Genomic DNA, 17244 nt, shown 5'->3' on the forward strand with positions numbered 1-17244 from the left:
TTAAATTAAAAAAAATTAATCATTAATTAAACTGAAATATTTTAATTAAAAAATAATTAACTTAATTTTTGTCCGTAACTGATTTTTTATCCAGTTATACATACTCATAACTAAATTTGGTATATATTGGGTGTATGTTGCAACATGTACCTTGATCCAAAGACTCCTCATATCACTAAATCCCTGGATGCTTGAGTCGTAGATTTAAAGAAATATTATAAATAAATACATTAAGAAAAAAATGATATGTGGACTCCAATTCAGTAAATTTATGGTGAAGTGTGAGAAAGAGAATACTAAAAACAATAATAATTCACTCTTTTGTTAGATGAAATCAAAACAAACATCATAAAAATTAAGTAAAAATTGGGTTGCCCGGAAAACACTCCCTATAAGTAAAGCCTAAGGGCTGCCATTCAATTCAATAAAGGGGTTGATTATTTGTTTGGATTTGAGGAATAGCCATGGCCGCTAACACGTCTGGTATCTCCGATCGGACGGAGAAGAACCCGAAACGGGATAGCGAGAATTACGAGATGGATGAAGAAGACTATGTTTGGAGTGATGATGATGATGCGGTATGCGTTTGTTATTACCGATTTGCTCATCTCATTTCAAATCCATCCACCCATTTCATTAATTTGTTTGAATATTGTGGTTTTAGTGGGTGAACGTAATGCTTGAAATTTCATCTGAAGGCCTTAAAAAAGAGGGCCCTGTGATCCGTCGTCTCTGCAAATTGGCTCTTACTCATTACGAGAATAGTCAGGTATGTATACATACAAATTATGCCAGTTTTTTTTTCAATGTTTTAATATATAATTACTTATTAATTACTCAGCTGACTCACTCCCTAATTCCTTTAATTTTTAACAGTCAGGAGAAACTTACGAGTTTGTGAGCTTACAGAAGGTACTGTGCGAGGTTGTTGCGGGTATGGCGTATTCCGTCACATTTTGGGCCAAAAATCTGAAGAAAGATGTTGTTGAAACATTTGAAGCTCTTGGTTTTGATTTAATAGGAGAAGATGAGTTGAAAATTGAGAGTTGCACCCGGAAGGAAAGAATATCATTTTTAGTCCCTCGACTATAATACATGTATCAGTTTTAATCCTTGACTATTAAAGTTTTCAATTTTGATGCATGAACTATTCAATTTGTATCACGTTTGATCCTTGATTATTAACATTTTCAAATTAGGTGCATGACTATTGAACTTGTATTACATTTAGTCCTGCCGTTAAATTTTTTGGTCAAAATTCTGACTAAGTAATCGACTAATTATTTAATTTTTATTTTAAATCAATAAATTTATAAATAAAATAAAATAAAATTTATTTAAAATAAAAATTAAATAAATTAGCCCGAACATTCGATTATGTATCGAGGAGTATGAACTCAAAGGTATTTCTGATTTTCATCTATTGGGAGTCGAGTTCAGTGTCACAAACCTTTTTTTGTTTTCATGCCAAGGGGTACTTAAGAATATGTAAGTCACGATTTTTTCATTATTTGATCGGATCAAAAAGAAACTTTGAGATTGCTAGAGACACAAAGAAATAGCTGAAATTTTGACCGAAAAATGTGATATTAGTTGAATAATCATGAACCTAATTTAAAAATGTTTATAGTTAAGGACTAAATGTAATACAAATTGAATAGTCATGCACTAAAATTGAAAATTTTAATAGTCAATTTACCACCTCCTAGTTGCATTCTCGATCATATCCTGAATCAATTAACATTATCAACAATATTAGCTACTTTAATTTGTCGGAGGGAAAATTTCATTTTGGTTTCTTCGTTACCATGACTATTAATCCCTGGATGCTTGAGTAGATAGAAAGAACCATATATGACTATTAATTATTGGATGCTTGAGTAGATAGAAAGTAATATTTTAAATACAAAGGAAAATGATATATAAACTCCTATGAAGTAAATCTTTGATCACGTGTGATAATTTTATTAATAAGAAAAAGAAAATAATAAAAATAATGTGCAACTCTTTGCGTCGACATTAATAGAATAAAAAATAAGTAAAAATTATATTTGATGACTTTTGTAGCTTTAGGATAAGAGTATTCACACTAGTGATTTTTTCATTTTTTTTTTTTTTAATATGAGTTGAAAGTGAGAGTGATGATTTGGAAGAGAGTGGAGAAATTGGAGTAATTGTTTTTTGTGAGCTTCGGAAGAGAGAGAAAAGCTATAGAATCTGATCTTGTGCGTGTATTGTTGGTAGTGGTCGCCAGTTGACGGACACTTTTAATATTTCTTATTTAGAAAAAAAAAAAAAAAACAAATTCTTATCCGTTTTGCAGTAACACAACAATTCTTTTAACATTTAATTTGTTTGTTTTTATTATTTTATTATTTATATTTTAAAATTTTCACATATTTCAATTATGTAATATATATTTTTTGAATGATTTAATTACAATTAAAATTAAAATTATTAAAATAAATAGAGTAATAACAAAAATTAATTTAAATGTTTAGAATTATCATTTTAATTAAATGTAAATATGTTTATTTTAATTAATTTTCATAATTTAAATAAATAAAGAAATAAGTAAAATATAGGATAGAAAATGGTAAGTTCACAAACTAATATGAAAAAAAAATAAAATTTTGTGATTGAGTGAGATAGTAGATGATGAAGTAGATGTTGAGGTTTACAAAAAATTGAACAAAAAACTATAACGGATATAGATACTATAAACCCTAAACTCTGAATATTGATCTGAAGTTCGATCCTTGCACTGTCTACCGTGTATAGTAAGTCTTGTTTTCATGCCTCCAAGGACGGAGCCAAAGGGAGGGCAGACAGGGGCGGACCTACAGTGGGGGCAGCTGCCCCCTCCCCCCTCCCCCCTCCCCCCTCCCCCCCTATATATAGCACTTGTATATATATGTATGTATATATAGTACATATATTAGTATTAGTAAAAGAAAACATATAATTATAAACAAAGGATGTCATAGACCAGATGGAAAGACATGCGCTTGACTCTTAGGATTGGCGCGGGTTTGAATCCTTTCTCTAATACAGTTATTTTTCCCTTAGTTTAACATTGTTATATTTTGGTTGGCTTTGCTTCTACACATCAATTAAATACCTCTTTAAATTTTGGCTTTTCAAATATTAATAGTGACATTCTCACACACAACCTAATAGTGAGATTTTCATATACACCTACATATTTATTTATTTATTTTTTTTGAATGCTACTAGCTCTATTACATTGTAGTATCTGTTCATATACTTTCTCAACCTACTGAAACACAAAGAGCTAATAACGCCTCCACTGAGGCTCGAACTTACAACCTTCCAAATGGAAGTCCAACCCGAGTACCATTGGACCACATAGTCCTGGTCACCTACATATTTATTTATTTTTTGCTATATCGAATAATATTTATGATTATACTTTTAAGTGTTTTATTATTATTTTTTTCAAACTCTCTCTTTTGTTTTAATATTTCGCCCCCACTGGACAAAATTTCTGCGTTCGCCACTAGGGGCAGCTGCCCACCTTACCTCACCCACACCCCATATATAGTCTTTGTATGCATATATGTATATATAGTACATGTTTTAGTATTAGTATAAAAAAACTATAATATATTAATAAGAAGTGAGTTAGATTAGGTGGTAGAGTACATATTTGGCAATAATAACAAGGTTTTAAGGGTTCAAATCTTGGCATTAACATAATTTTACAATTTTGTTTACTCATTCCCCTATGAATTCTTTTTTAATATTTAATACACACACACACACACACACACACACACACACACACACACACACACACACACACACACACATATATATATATATATATATATATATATATATATATATATATATATATATATATATATATATATATATAAACATTCTTTTATATTAATAATAAGATGTATAATTTATAATGTATTTTCTATTCAAATTAATTATGTTTCATATTTCGTTATGAATATTTTTATAAAGTTTCGATGTGTTTCATTTTTCGTCAATATCCAACAATATTTACAACTATATTTCTTGGGTAATTTATTTATTTATTTTTAAATTATCTCTTTTGTTTTAATGTTTTGCCTGGAAAAATTTTCTGAATCCGTCTATACTATTTTGGCCCCCCTTCAACCGAATTTCTGGCTCCGTCCCTGAGTAAATGAAGCCACTGCTAACATTCCCAACTGGGGTTCCAAGCAAGCGTTATAGTCTAATTATCTCCTCTCTACACTATCAGAAGGTATAGTTGTATACATCGACAATTTAGTGCCTAACACAAAGCTCGTTCTCATGATCTCATCCACCATCCCAGAGGACCATAATATCTTGAACTTCCAGTACTAAGCTAATGTTCAATCTTGTCATTCCAATAGTTTTCTCTTTACCACAGGCTACGTAGTTTTCATGTGCCAAGATATGCTTTGTTATAGTATACTGTCATCTTGTTGATAGTTAAATGCATCTTTATTCTATTTTTATTTTATTTTTCTTGTATTTTTCATTTTTATTCTTTAACTGAAACCGCTAGCAAAGACCAATTGAGAACTAAAATTGCATTTTCCCCTTTTATTAAATAGTGTTCCTAGTTTTTGCAACATTCTAATTAAATTTACTATTTCTGTAATATATTCACCAAAAAAAAAAAAAAAAAAAAAAAAAAAACACATCTTGAATCGATATTATTCTAAAATATACTAAGTAAGAGTTAATTTCACTTTTGGTCATATGACTATTGGGGTCTTGTTAATTTTAATCCATGAATTTCAAAACTGTCAATTTAGTACCTTAAATATTTAATTTTTCTCAATTTCGATCCATCCCACCAAATTTTCGGCAAAAAATAACTGAAAAGACAATTTTACCCTCAAATTTTAAAAATACGAAGTATTTTAAATTTGTTTTTCCACCTGCTATTGCCGACGACAGTTTCTCGCCGACCCTTTCCAGAACGTTGGCCTACGTGTATATATATATATATATATATATATATATATATATATATATATATATATATATATATATATATATATATATATATATATATATATATATATATATATCCACCATTAAATCCGGTGAGAATGGAGAACAGAGGGCTAAGTTCATCTAGACGGTCCTCAGTTTCCCAGCGAAACAATTTTGTAGCTAATTTTATATATACATGAAATCCCAATTCCATGGGAATCAATTTCGCTGATTTCTTTTCTGTTTTCTTAAAATCATTTTGTCCCTCTGTTTTCCCGTGAAGTTTCTGTTTCATTGAATATATATATATATATATATATATATATATATATATATATATATATATATATATATATATATATATATATATATATATATATATATATATATATATATATATATATATATATATCCACCATTAAATCCGGTGAGAATGGAGAACAGAGAGCAACAAAGGAGGTTGATGTTTGGTGTTTGGCAAATCGTGCCTAAAACTAATCTTTGTTAACTCTGAAAAAGGTGAAAGTCAATAGATGTTCAGAGGACGAGGATGATGAAGAGAGCATTGATGCACGGGAAATTGAACATTTGTTACATTCATTCATAGAACGAGCCACAACCTTGTTGCAGCGGAGCTCCGTCAAGATGCGATACTGTGGATGATACCCAACTTGAAACAGTACACAATTTATCTTTTCAGTTATTATTTTAAAAAAATTGAGGGTAAATTTGTCTTTTTAGGTATTTTTTATTCAAAAATTGGTCGGATGGATCAAAATTGAAAAAAATTGAATAGTTAAGGTACTAAATTGACAATTTTGAAATTCATGGACTGAAATTAACAAGAGCTCAATAGTCATATGACTAAAAGTGAAATTAACTCTACTAAGTAATTAGATGTGTAGGTAGCTTAGTGGCAAATTATTATGTGAATCCGGGTCTATCTTGCAAGGTAGACCCGGGTCTAAAATACACAATTTACATACTGAATGTTCATAATTTATGTACTGAATTTTCATAAGTTTACATACTAAATATTCACAATTTACATACTAAAGGTTCACAATTCAAATTGTGAACATTCAGTATATAAATTGTGAACATTCAGTATGTAAATTGTGTATTTTGGACTTGAGTCCACCTTGCATGGTGAACCTGGGTCCATGGTATAACTATTGTAGCTTAGTTGGTTGGACCGTCATATACTTGGTGACATAGTTCATGGATTCAAACCTCACTAGCAACACTTTCTTTATTTTAGCTTTTTCTACACCTTCATAACTGGGGAGAAGCTTTATTATAGCTTTTTTACCAATGTATTTGTGATTTATATCAAATTTTGATATTTTGTCATATTCATTTTTGAAGGGGATTTATTCTAGCCGTTTTTACCTTTAATATTGAGAGTAAGAGATTCTTGATAAAATCTTGATTCATATATTAACACTTAACTGTTTAACTTGATTACGAACACTGACTCAAATTAGGTTTAATAAGTCGTTAAGAACATATTAGAAATTTGTGCAGCAAACTAATCAAACAGTAAAATGTTTAACGCAATTACAATTTCTTAAACTATGTGTTCAAAGTCAATTTATTGATTAGCCCATTAATGGTTCAGATTATCAATTACGGAGTAAAGATTAATCAAACAGTAAGTAAATGCAATCAAGACACAAAGATTTATTGATAATTCGTAAAAAGACCCAATTTGATGTAATCACATATACATCGGGGGGCCACCAACACTGAATCTAATCCACTTTCTCAAAAGCTATTCCGACATACGGTAAGTGAATGATCTCTCCAGTATGTAATATACCAACACTGTAAGTATCCAATCTGCAAGTCATTGTAGATGGATTGTTGAGCTCGGAGATCCACGCTTAAGCTGTCCGAAGAAGATTGGAGATTCATAGCCTCGCTGTTCATCTCACGGATTCACTCATTGCTCTACCAGAGCTAATATGAAATACGGTCCAATAAAAAAAATAAAATATCTTGTTTCTTTCTCAAGATCTTATCAGCTTCAATCTTCAAAGAATATATTGAGAAAGTATTTTTTCAGAATATTTCTTGAGTAACTCTTGTAGAGAGCTTCCAATTAATTTTTGATCTCTAGCATAACCATTATCGTTTTCTCTCTCTAAAACGAAATGGATGAGGGTAGTTCCAAGATATTTTTCATGTAGAACAAATTATCCTTTCACCCTTGAGGCGGTAATTGAGAGTAAATCATGATCTCTCGATTAATTAAGAATAAACTTGTAAATACACCTCATATCAATTATTTGCACTCTAACTTTTGGATGATCAGCTATTGCATGTTCTGTTCCTTTTAAGTCTTTAGTCAGTCCACAAATCAACGCCTATACTAATGATTCTTTATTTCTTTTTATATGAGGAACTATTAAAATTGAATCCAAAAGTTTTTTACATTTATTTAATATTAAAATAACAAAAATATTAAAATTTACTTAATATTAAAATTAAAATTAATAGAATAGTAAAATAAAAATTTATTAGACTTTATTTAAAAAAAATAAAATTTAAATACTCCGTAATATAATTTTATTTTTTAAAAAAAATAAAATGAAATAGTTAAATTAAAAGGACATTAAAATTTATTTAATATTAAAATTAAAATTTACAAAATCTTTAAATAATAGTTAGATAAACAAGATGTTTACAAAATATGATAATAAATAGGATATTAAATTTTAAATAATATCAAATATAAAATCAAGAAAACCAAATGGGTCGGAGTTTGGTGGGTTCCTTTGGCTGTACCTCAGTCATTCGAAGCAAGAAATGATCCCAAGAAATGAGTAAAAAGACGTTTGTTTCTTAATCCTTATGTTTCTTAATCCTTTTGTTTCTTAATCTTTGGCGGAAGAAGTTTGTTAGGGAGTAATAAATTCTGAATTTGAAAACCGCCGCGTCATGGCTTCCATTAACGGCTACTTCTTCTACGCCGCCTTAATCCCACCGGAATTAGGGCTCCGTTGTGCCGCTATAAGTAGGCGCCTCCGCCCTCACTCATCTTCTGCACTTTCCGTTCATTCGTTTTTGCGGCGCTTCAATTCTCTGTTGAGTTTCATTCTCCGCCATTAACGAACAGAGTGCAGTGGATAATATATATAGCCTTTCTTCTTCACCAACAAACATGGCGGATCACTCTGTTTCCACCGTCCTCTGCCTCACTCCACACCCATCTCCGGGAACTTCTCGTTCCCAGGCAAGGAAGCCGTCGGGCGTTGATCTCTGTCCCTCTGTTTGGTGTTTCAACGCCGATCAACAATCGCCGGCTAATTCTGCCCTACCCAATTCCAACAATTCGCATTTACGCTCTTGTCTCCATCAACTCTTTCAAATCCCCCCTTTGATCTTGATCTCTTTCCGGTTTCTGCGATATTTGGGGATTTCTTGGAGGACAAGTTTCCCTCACTGAAACGCAAAAGGGAGAAAATTGGAGATTCCGGAACCGATAAATCCGGATCAGATGAGGGAGGGGCGAAGAAACAGAAGGGGGAAGGGGACGGGCAGTGGATAAAGAAGCGACTAAGTTTGAGCGATGTGAATGATTCGTCGAGGCTGTTGCTGGATAAGGAGTATGTGAGGAAATACATCCTTCCATTGATGGATGATGAGAGGCGGGCGGCTTGTCAAAGCACGGCAGGATTGGGAGTGAAAGTGTGGGATTTGGACACCATTTCGGAACACGATCTGAGGCTGAAGCAATGGAAGACTGGGAGCTTTCTGCTAACCAGCAATTGGCGTATGGAGTTCGTGAAGAGAAGGAATTTGAAGGAGGGTGATAGCATTGGGTTGATGTGGGACTTTGAAAAAGTAGGCTTCTTCTTCCACAAGTTTAATGCCCAATCTTAGTTAGTTGTAATTGTGTACTGATTAGCTTAGCTTAGCTGACTTCTGGGAGGATTCTCTGTGTTGTTTTCAATGCCCAAATCTTAGTTAGTTGTTATTGTGCAGATTAGCTTAGCTTAGCTGACTTCTAGGAGGATTCTTTGTGCTGTTTCCACTGATATAATATGATAGATATGACATTAGTAAATAATATTGGCTTTTCTCATTGATATATGTTTTTTTTTTTTTTTTGTTTTGTTTCAGTTGGTTACGGTTACAGCCTTACAGGTGTTCATATTTTTCCTTTATAAACCAAAAACAATGATTAAACCACTTAAGACAGTTTTTTGTTCATTAGATATTTCAATAAACATATGAAATGGTGCAAGAGTTTTTGTGATTATCATTAGGTATAAAATCTTGAATTTACTGTGGTATCAATTCAAGTATGCTCTGTTTTTCTTTTTAAATTTATATATATATATATATATATATATATATAAAAGGAACTACATTCCCCTTTTATTCCCAATATTAATAATATAGAACAGAAACAAATGTTGAACTTTGAATGAGTTAAGAATGGCCTCGGAGCTGCATTCCCTTTCTTTTACATTGAACCCAAAAAGTTTGGGACTATTCTTAGGAAGTTCTTGTTTGGGACTATTCTTAGGAAGTTCTTCCCAGAGGAGAAGGGGCCAATAACTGACAGACATTGATCCAATTGGAAATTCTCCTGTCATTGTTAACAAGGTACGCATAAATTTTCATTTACCAATTAATAGTATTTCCTCTTCTTCTTCTTTAACATACGGTCTTTATTGCCTTTATATGTTTGTTAAGGACTTCTGAAAAAGATAGCTCCTACATGGATGAATGTTTGTTTGGCAATGAATTGAAGAAGGACCTGAAGCTGATAAAGACAACACCATTCGATGTATTGGGTTATAATCTGGGGCTGGAAGAAATGAAAGTGGTCCAGGACAGAATCGCAATGTCATTCTCATTTTATTACTTTTTACAGACTTCAAACATTTCCTGTTTCGGTGCACTACATTTTGGACAAACATTGAAACAACTTCATATCAACCCATCTAAAAACTCCACAACTTCCAGTTTTTTTTGAAAAATCAAATTTTAATATTTCAATTATATTTATAAAACACAACTTAGTTGAAAATATGGTTACTACAAATCAGAGGTTATCAAGTTCTAAACCAATTAAACTGGTTGAAATCAAAAAAATAACAAAAGAAAAATATGAAGAGACAAAAATATCCTTACTAAAAATAAAAAAATCATGAGAATAACTAAAAGTGTCCAAAACTCGATAGTCTAGGATGTAAAATGACAAAAACAATAGTGAGTGACTAAATTTGAAATTGACAACAAAGACAAGAGACTTCTGGTGGAATTAACTCTTATAAAAATATTGACAAAAAAAAACATAATTAATTTGATAAAATAATTGGAATATATTCACAACAAAATATGAAACATAATTAATTTGATAAAATAATTGGAATAGAAAACACATTATTAAAGCTGTGTTGAATAAAACCATATGACAAGATTCATGTGCTTTGCCACCCGATCTAACAACCTCTTATTAATTCTTATCTATTTTTTTAATGGATATACTAAAACATGTATTAGATATAGGCTAGATCCGCCATTGTCTATTGCAATGTAGTATGAGCCAATATCGCCTCTACTGAGGCGAGAACCTACAACCTCCCCTATGAGGGGGCAACTTGGTGTCATTGGACCACAAGGTCCTTGACTCAATTCTATTTATAAAACACAACTTAATTTATAATTTTTAGACAAGTAAAAAAACGTACTCCATAACATGGGCAAGCTTGGTATCTTTTACCCGGATTAGCATAACTCTATGACATTTTCATGGGTAATAAATCACCATATTTACATCGAAAATCATCTCTAAATTCGGGTAAAGATGAAGTACCACAACTAAGAGATGACATCCTATAAATAATGGCTAAATTAGTTCATCAATACGGAGAATATTTAATATTTAATTACTTGGACATATAAAATAGAGCAATTTTTTCTATGAACTTCGCAGCTTGGAAGTGGAAGAACCTTCAATTTCGCCGCCTGAAAGTATAAAATACTACTGCACAATGAGTTTCAACATAAGAAGGGGATTAACAACTAAAATTCCTATTTTACCCCTCTTATATTAAATTGTTTTTAAGTTTTTCGTCAATTGTAGGCGGAATACTAACATCAGAGACTAAACTCTCTATTTCGCTCATAACTATGGGGCTAAAAACGGATACGGTCATAACTAAGAGACTAAGTCGAAACATAAATATAACTCAGAGACCAAAAATACAATTTTTTTTCTTTTTTAAATGAAGTTAATGTCATTGTTTATTACATTTTCCATGAACCAAACATCCCCTAATTGTTTATTACATTGAGAAGACTTAAGATGGGCAACGTTGACTTAGCCGAAATCTCTACCTTGGAGTCTTCCAAACTGTGTATTACTCTGGACAAAGCTTTCATCCCTCCCAATTTGTTCTCTCCATTTTCTGCTAACCCAATCTCAGGTAAGACCAAAATTTCTCTCTCTGATATGAATACTCCACCACCCCTATGACCAAAATTGCATTTCCCTACCTATTAGTGTCTTATTTCATGGTTTTCTTTATGCATTCTATAGTTTAATTTGATAGTAGAACAATTATGCGTGAAGGGGTGAGACAGTATTAGACTATTAGTATCACTGTGAATGCCATAGCATTACTAACCAAAGTGGGAGGAACTATACATGGAAGTGAATTACAAGAACAGAGAAAGCATAAGGTTATTCTAGACATGTAAGATTAAGCCCTGAAACTAGAACTAGCTAGGTAGCTACAGATTCAACCTGAAGAGTTGCCTTGAACTGTGTTGGGTGTTGATCCAGTAGTCATAAGTGGGTTTTGGAGATTAGACATAATGGACTCTGGAGTTGAACTGCAAATTCTGATGAGCTTTGGAGTCCAATGTCTTATTGCCATTTCAGTGGTGTGGAACTTTGCTACCAAATCCAGAAGCCATGTACCAGCCCCAATTAAGCAGCACCCAACCCACTGTTTCCAGTTAAGTCCTGCATCACTGGCAATGGTCTGATCCACTGCAACCAACGAAACGTGAATCACAACGAACGCACCTGATCCGACCCAAAACCAAGAGTTTTGACCGATGCCCTTGAAAATGTTCAGCTCTTTCAGCTCCCTGGCACTGAATATGTTAAACATCTGGCAAAGGACGAAGGCGTTGAAGATCATAGATTCATTAGCCTCTTTGCTGGTTCCAAGGATAGCTGTTCCTTTGAGCTGAAGGGTCACACAAATGGCAATCTGATAGGAGGATTGGAGTAGTATGTTCACCCACATTGTCTTGGTTATAAGTGGCCCGGTTGGTCTAATTGTGTCCTGGAGGTTTTTGTTTGGTTGGCCAGACAGCAATGCCAGGCCTCCTGGGAATGAGATTAGGAAGTAAATCCAGAATAGTTGGATTGGGGATAACGGGGTGTCGCCCGAGGAAAGTGCTGAGATGAAGTTTATGAGTGAGCTAGCTATGGTCATGATCACTTCAACTTGGATAAACTTCTGCAAATTCTCATTGATAATTCTCCCACAAATGATCATGTCTATCAACAAACCGAAGCTCCCCTTCACAATAACAAGATTAGCACTGTCTATGGTTATCTCTGAGAACTCAGTCTTTATGGCCAATCCAATCGCAGCTTCTTTCATCATCGGGGCATCATAAGATCGCTCTCCCACCACCGCTACCACTTCACCTTTACTTCTTAAACACCTCACGATACGTTGCTTGAGAGCCGAGTTGCATTTCCCCACAACCTTGACACTTTCCAACATCTCAAACATCTCTTCGTTGGTGGTACATTTCTGCAAATCATCACCGGTAAGTACCTCAGCATCGGTTTCACATATCCCACACTCTCTGCTAACCATTTTGACCTCGGCAACATCATCATTTTGGGAGAAAAGTATGATCTTTATGCCACTTTCCACGAGGTCTCGTGTTTCTTGCTGAGTAGTATGGTTTAGCCAACCAACATTCTGGTCGGTGCAAATCGTGGTAACCTTTGCCATCTTGACACAACTCAATACGTCTTTGGCTGAGGCCCTATCCGATAGTGTCGTTGAGTTCCACCGTGCGATTGCTATTGCTACAACAAAAGGTATCCCTTCCATGATTCCCACCAGTAAGACACCTAGTAAGGTTGTTAAAACTCTTGCATTTCCCTTTGATACTGCGAAAATGACCTTAAGGGAGTGGAGTATCCTTTCAAGCTCAGTAGGTGCTCCCTTAGAATCTGGTCTGTTCCCACCAGAGTCATCATCTATCTTCCCCTTCATGAACCGCAAGAACGCCACCACACATATGAGAATCGAGATTAGAATCCCTCCTACGTTTATGCACTCGCTCAACTTGTCAATGGAAGTCTCAATATTCGTCTTTTTCTGAGTAGACGACGAGGAGTTCATTGCCTCCCTCATCATCTCCCCCAACACGGTATCATCCAAGCCCTCCGATATAACCAGCATCTTGGCACTACCCTTAACCACTCTTGATCCATAAAACAAGAATGGGTTTTGTTCATTGGATACACTGCATAATGTGCCATCATCTATCTCTAACCCTTCGCCACAAACGAATAAGCCATCTGCAGGAATTAGACACCCGGCCTTTAGACAAACTAAATCGCCATAAACCAGATCAGAGACAGAAACCAGAACCTCCTTTCCTCCTCTAACAACACCTACCTTCACATCCTTCTGTGGTTTCTCCTTAGCTCTTCTTGCTTCGAACCAGTTTCGTATTGAGCTAAACAGGAGGAGTAAAAATATGGTCACAAACACTATTGCCCCATCAACCCAACCACTCTGCGAGCCTTTTTCTTTCATGCCAAAGCCAAGGGACAGCACCCCAGCCAATGAGAGCAGACCAATACTCCAACTCTTGCATGATTTCTTGAGGAAATGGAGGTAGTTCTGTGACAGATCCCAATTTTGAGAAACTTGGATCATCTTTCGCTGGGAAATTTCTTCACTGTTACCCGAAATTCCGGTTCCCAGGTCAGTGTTGAATGCATCTGCAACGCCCTCCACTCCACCAAGCCTGGCATTAAGAGATTGCAGGTTCTTCTCTCTGAAAATCCTTTTGAAACTCTTCCTCTGGCGCTGGAGTTCAATGCCAATATTGTCAGTTTGTGATGCTGAACTATTATTATGCCCAGAAACTGCAGGTCCACGTCCATCATCATCATCATCATCAACTACTACAATTTCCAAATCCTGATTAGAAATCCAATAGCAAAAAGCATCATCAACTTCTCTGGTCTCCAAATCCAGGTCAGAAATAAAAAACAAAAGATTTATAATTACTATTGAGCGGAAACCGGTAAATGGTCAAGTCCATCAATTGGTGGCTAAGGGATTGTTGGACAGAGACCAGCAAAGGGTCAAATCCAGCCTTTGCTATGATAAGATATAGCTTTTGGCGTAGCTTGCTTCTAACAAGTGGTATTAGAACCAGGTTACAGGTTCCTAGCAACAACAAAAATTTTGTAGTTAAAACTGCCAGGTGCTGGGCGTGCTTTTGGCGTAGCTATAAGCGTTTGATCCTAATAGTTACACAAATATATATAGCTAGATTTATCAAAACTTCAAAAGGCAAAGACAAACATGATTAGGTAGGTATGTACCGCCAAGCACCTTGTGCTCAGATGGCACCCGGATTGGACTCCCATATGGGAGGATGACACCCGAGTTGGACTCCCATATGGGAGGTTGTGAGTTCGAGCCTCAGTGGAGGCGTTATTGGCTTTGTACTTTAGTAGGTTGGAAAAGTAGTTGTAAACTGATACTACATTGTAATAGAGTCACCAGCATTAAAAAAAAAAAAAGGTAGGTATGTACCAGTCCATCTTTAGCATCAGTGGCGCTAAGAACGCTATATGAAGTGAGGGAAGATGACACCCTAGACAGGGAAGGTGATCGGCTCGCAGGCGCCCTTGCTCCGGCAATGAAGATTTCTGTGGACTGCAAAAACAAAATGATTCTCAGCAGATAATTCTGCCTAGTTGTAGTATTACCGTTATGATCATCATCATCATCCGATGTTGTAAGCAGTAGTGGACATTCATTCATTTCCATCTCCGTGCTCGTGTCACCTTCCTCCATATATGTTTTCTCCGCCTGTATCCAAGCCCGCACGCAGATCAGAGACAGACAAACAACAACAAAAGTACGTATCAGAAACTTTTATCAGTTATAGATGTTTATGAGAATAGAATGATGGGTATGTGTAGCTGCCCTTATATATATGATGAGTAGTTCTGGCTCTCGAAGTTTGAAGAAGTCATTCCATGGCGTTAGTTAAAGGAAGCTTCTCAGAAGTTAGAGAACAGGAAAAGCAAATGTAATTTCATTGAATGTATATGGCGAGCTTGCGTTACGTTGTAGTAGTGGGCTGCTTTATCATATATCATATATAAGAGTGTGTGTGGCTGTGTGTAATATATAGTGTGTGTTATATTTGAGACCATAAATTAAACCAGCTGATTTCCCTAAAGAATTTTCATGAAAATTCACTATACGCGATTTAGTTCAGAGGCGTGTTCGATTTGTGGACGCGTCCATGACTTTTGTACAATATAATATGAATGAATACACACACGGTTGTGTGGTTAAATCTGAGTCATTGATCTTGCCTAAATCAACATCCAGGATTACTAGTGATTTAAAAAAGGCAGTGGCAATTTGGTCTTTTTGTATTTAGGTCAAATTTAATGTGCGTGATTTTCCTTCTTATGGTGTGTGAGTTTTGTGTTTAAGGTGAGTGGTTTTGTACTGTGTGGCTTAAGGTGCGTCAGGTGTTGAAAACTTAAGTACGTCGATCTAAAGCTTTAGGTGCGTGGTTTTCCTTAGGTGCAAGGTTTGTGTGTTTAACGTGCGTCAGTTATTGAAACTTAAGGTGCGTCGGGCTAAAGCTTTAGGTGCGTGGTTTTCCTTCTTAATGTGCGTTGTTTTCCTTTTTGAAGTGTGTGATTTATATGCTTAAGGTGCGCCAGTTGTTGAAACTTAAGGTGCGCCATTTTAAAACTTTAGATGCGTCGTTTGTGTTCTTAAGGTGCTTTATTAGTGTGTTTAAGGTGTGTGGTTTGTTTACTTAATATGCGCAATTTTAAAACTTTAGAGGTGCGTGGTTTGTGTTCTTAAATGCTTTGTTTGCGTGCTTAAGGTGCGTGGTTTGTGTACTTAAGGTGCACCATTTGAATGCTTAAGGTGCGTCTTTTTGTGTTAACTGCACAACCACAGGAAAAGATATATTTGCACCTGATCTACTATATATATATATATATATATATATATATAAGCGCAATCTTTAAAACAAAACCAAAAAACTATCTCCAAAGTCCAAATAAAATGATTTTTTTTAAACATCTTGAAACTACATGACTAGTGGCTACCCGCTTGGCTGCTGCTATCGTTTATAATGCAAATAGAACGATTAGTTAGCGAGAATAATCAATTTCTCAAGAGGAATTGGTGTTGAACTAGTGAATGATACAGATTTCAAGTTATCACGGTAGGTTAATGACAAAAATAGGCAAAAAACAAAAAAAATTGACAAAAATAGAAAGCTTTTGAAAGTTGGACAAAAATAGGCCAGTCAGGAGAGACGCAAGTGAGTGCGTCTCTCATACGACAGGGAGACCCACTTGTGTCTCTCCTTAACTTTTAAAAATTTAAAAAAAAAAAATTGATAATAAGATGATACTCATTGATCTTCTTATTCAGGGAGTCCATTTCTTGATCTTGATTCGGAAATCAACCTTGCAGTCGACATTGGAGTTTGTGGCTTTTGACGGCGACTTTCCTCCTAAAACGTTCACGCGAATGCCGCCGCAGATGACTCTGATGCTGACTTTCTTGGTTTTCAGGCCACCTGACCTTCACTTTCACCTTAGTCACCAGTTTTAGCGTAAGAGGAATAATACTCTTTGATATATTTCAGCTTTCAAATATCTCCGGCGGGGAGAGTTTGCTTTGAGGTGGAGGTTGTTGTTTTCAGAGTGGTGGTGTTTTTGTTGTCGTGTGTTATTTTTTTTTTTTACTTTCAGGATCACATTTTTATTGTGATCTCTGAATAATATTTTCAGGATGTTTACATGATTATTTCCTAGGATGGATATATAGAAATAAGAACTCATATTTATAGTTTAAGGATAGAAGAGTTTTGATAGGTATTCAAACTCTTTTGATATTATCTAATTAACAAATTAGATAATATTAATATTATCTAAAATATTTCAAATATACTAATATTAAAAACTAA

General features: G+C 34.5%; 3 protein-coding genes across 3 annotated transcripts; 2 read left to right on the forward strand and 1 right to left on the reverse strand.

Annotated features, from left to right (window-relative positions):
- The first annotated feature begins 464 nt into the window (after window positions 1–464).
- Window positions 465–1092, forward strand: LOC109172182. Its single transcript, XM_019321331.1, has 3 exons — window positions 465–578; window positions 665–769; window positions 877–1092. The coding sequence occupies exons 1-3, from the start codon at window positions 465–467 to the stop codon at window positions 1090–1092; spliced, it is 435 nt and encodes a 144-aa protein (XP_019176876.1).
- Window positions 1093–8155: 7063 nt separating this feature from the next.
- On the forward strand, window positions 8156–8877 carry LOC109172184 (putative B3 domain-containing protein At1g78640). Its single transcript, XM_019321332.1, has 2 exons — window positions 8156–8263; window positions 8422–8877. Exons 1-2 carry the CDS (start codon window positions 8156–8158, stop codon window positions 8875–8877), a joined length of 564 nt encoding a protein of 187 aa, XP_019176877.1.
- A 2756-nt stretch (window positions 8878–11633) lies between these two features.
- On the reverse strand, window positions 11634–15470 carry LOC109172137 (calcium-transporting ATPase 12, plasma membrane-type-like). The gene is made up of 2 exons (XM_019321281.1): window positions 14823–15470; window positions 11634–14198 (listed from the first exon to the last, which is right to left on the reverse strand). The coding sequence occupies exons 1-2, from the start codon at window positions 15084–15086 to the stop codon at window positions 11751–11753; spliced, it is 2712 nt and encodes a 903-aa protein (XP_019176826.1). The 5' UTR covers window positions 15087–15470; the 3' UTR covers window positions 11634–11750.
- Between the last annotated feature and the right edge of the window lie 1774 nt (window positions 15471–17244).

This window comes from Ipomoea nil, unplaced genomic scaffold, assembly GCF_001879475.1.
Source record: "Ipomoea nil cultivar Tokyo-kokei standard unplaced genomic scaffold, Asagao_1.1 scaffold0415, whole genome shotgun sequence".
Lineage (NCBI taxonomy): Eukaryota > Viridiplantae > Streptophyta > Magnoliopsida > Solanales > Convolvulaceae > Ipomoea > Ipomoea nil.

Excerpts from the sequence above, each read along its gene's own strand:
- LOC109172182 (XM_019321331.1), top strand. The coding sequence starts at position 465 with ATGGCCGCTAACACGTCTGGTATCTCCGATCGGACGGAGAAGAACCCG. Across the intron at positions 579-664 it reads GGAGTGATGATGATGATGCG|TGGGTGAACGTAATGCTTGA; the intron begins GTATGCGTTTGT and ends TTGTGGTTTTAG. Across the intron at positions 770-876 it reads CTCATTACGAGAATAGTCAG|TCAGGAGAAACTTACGAGTT; the intron begins GTATGTATACAT and ends AATTTTTAACAG.
- LOC109172184 (XM_019321332.1), top strand. The coding sequence starts at position 8,156 with ATGGCGGATCACTCTGTTTCCACCGTCCTCTGCCTCACTCCACACCCA. Across the intron at positions 8,264-8,421 it reads GCGTTGATCTCTGTCCCTCT|GACAAGTTTCCCTCACTGAA; the intron begins GTTTGGTGTTTC and ends GATTTCTTGGAG.
- LOC109172137 (XM_019321281.1), bottom strand. The coding sequence starts at position 15,086 with ATGGAGGAAGGTGACACGAGCACGGAGATGGAAATGAATGAATGTCCA. Across the intron at positions 14,199-14,822 it reads CTGATGCTAAAGATGGACTG|GATTTGGAAATTGTAGTAGT; the intron begins GTACATACCTAC and ends ATTTCTAATCAG.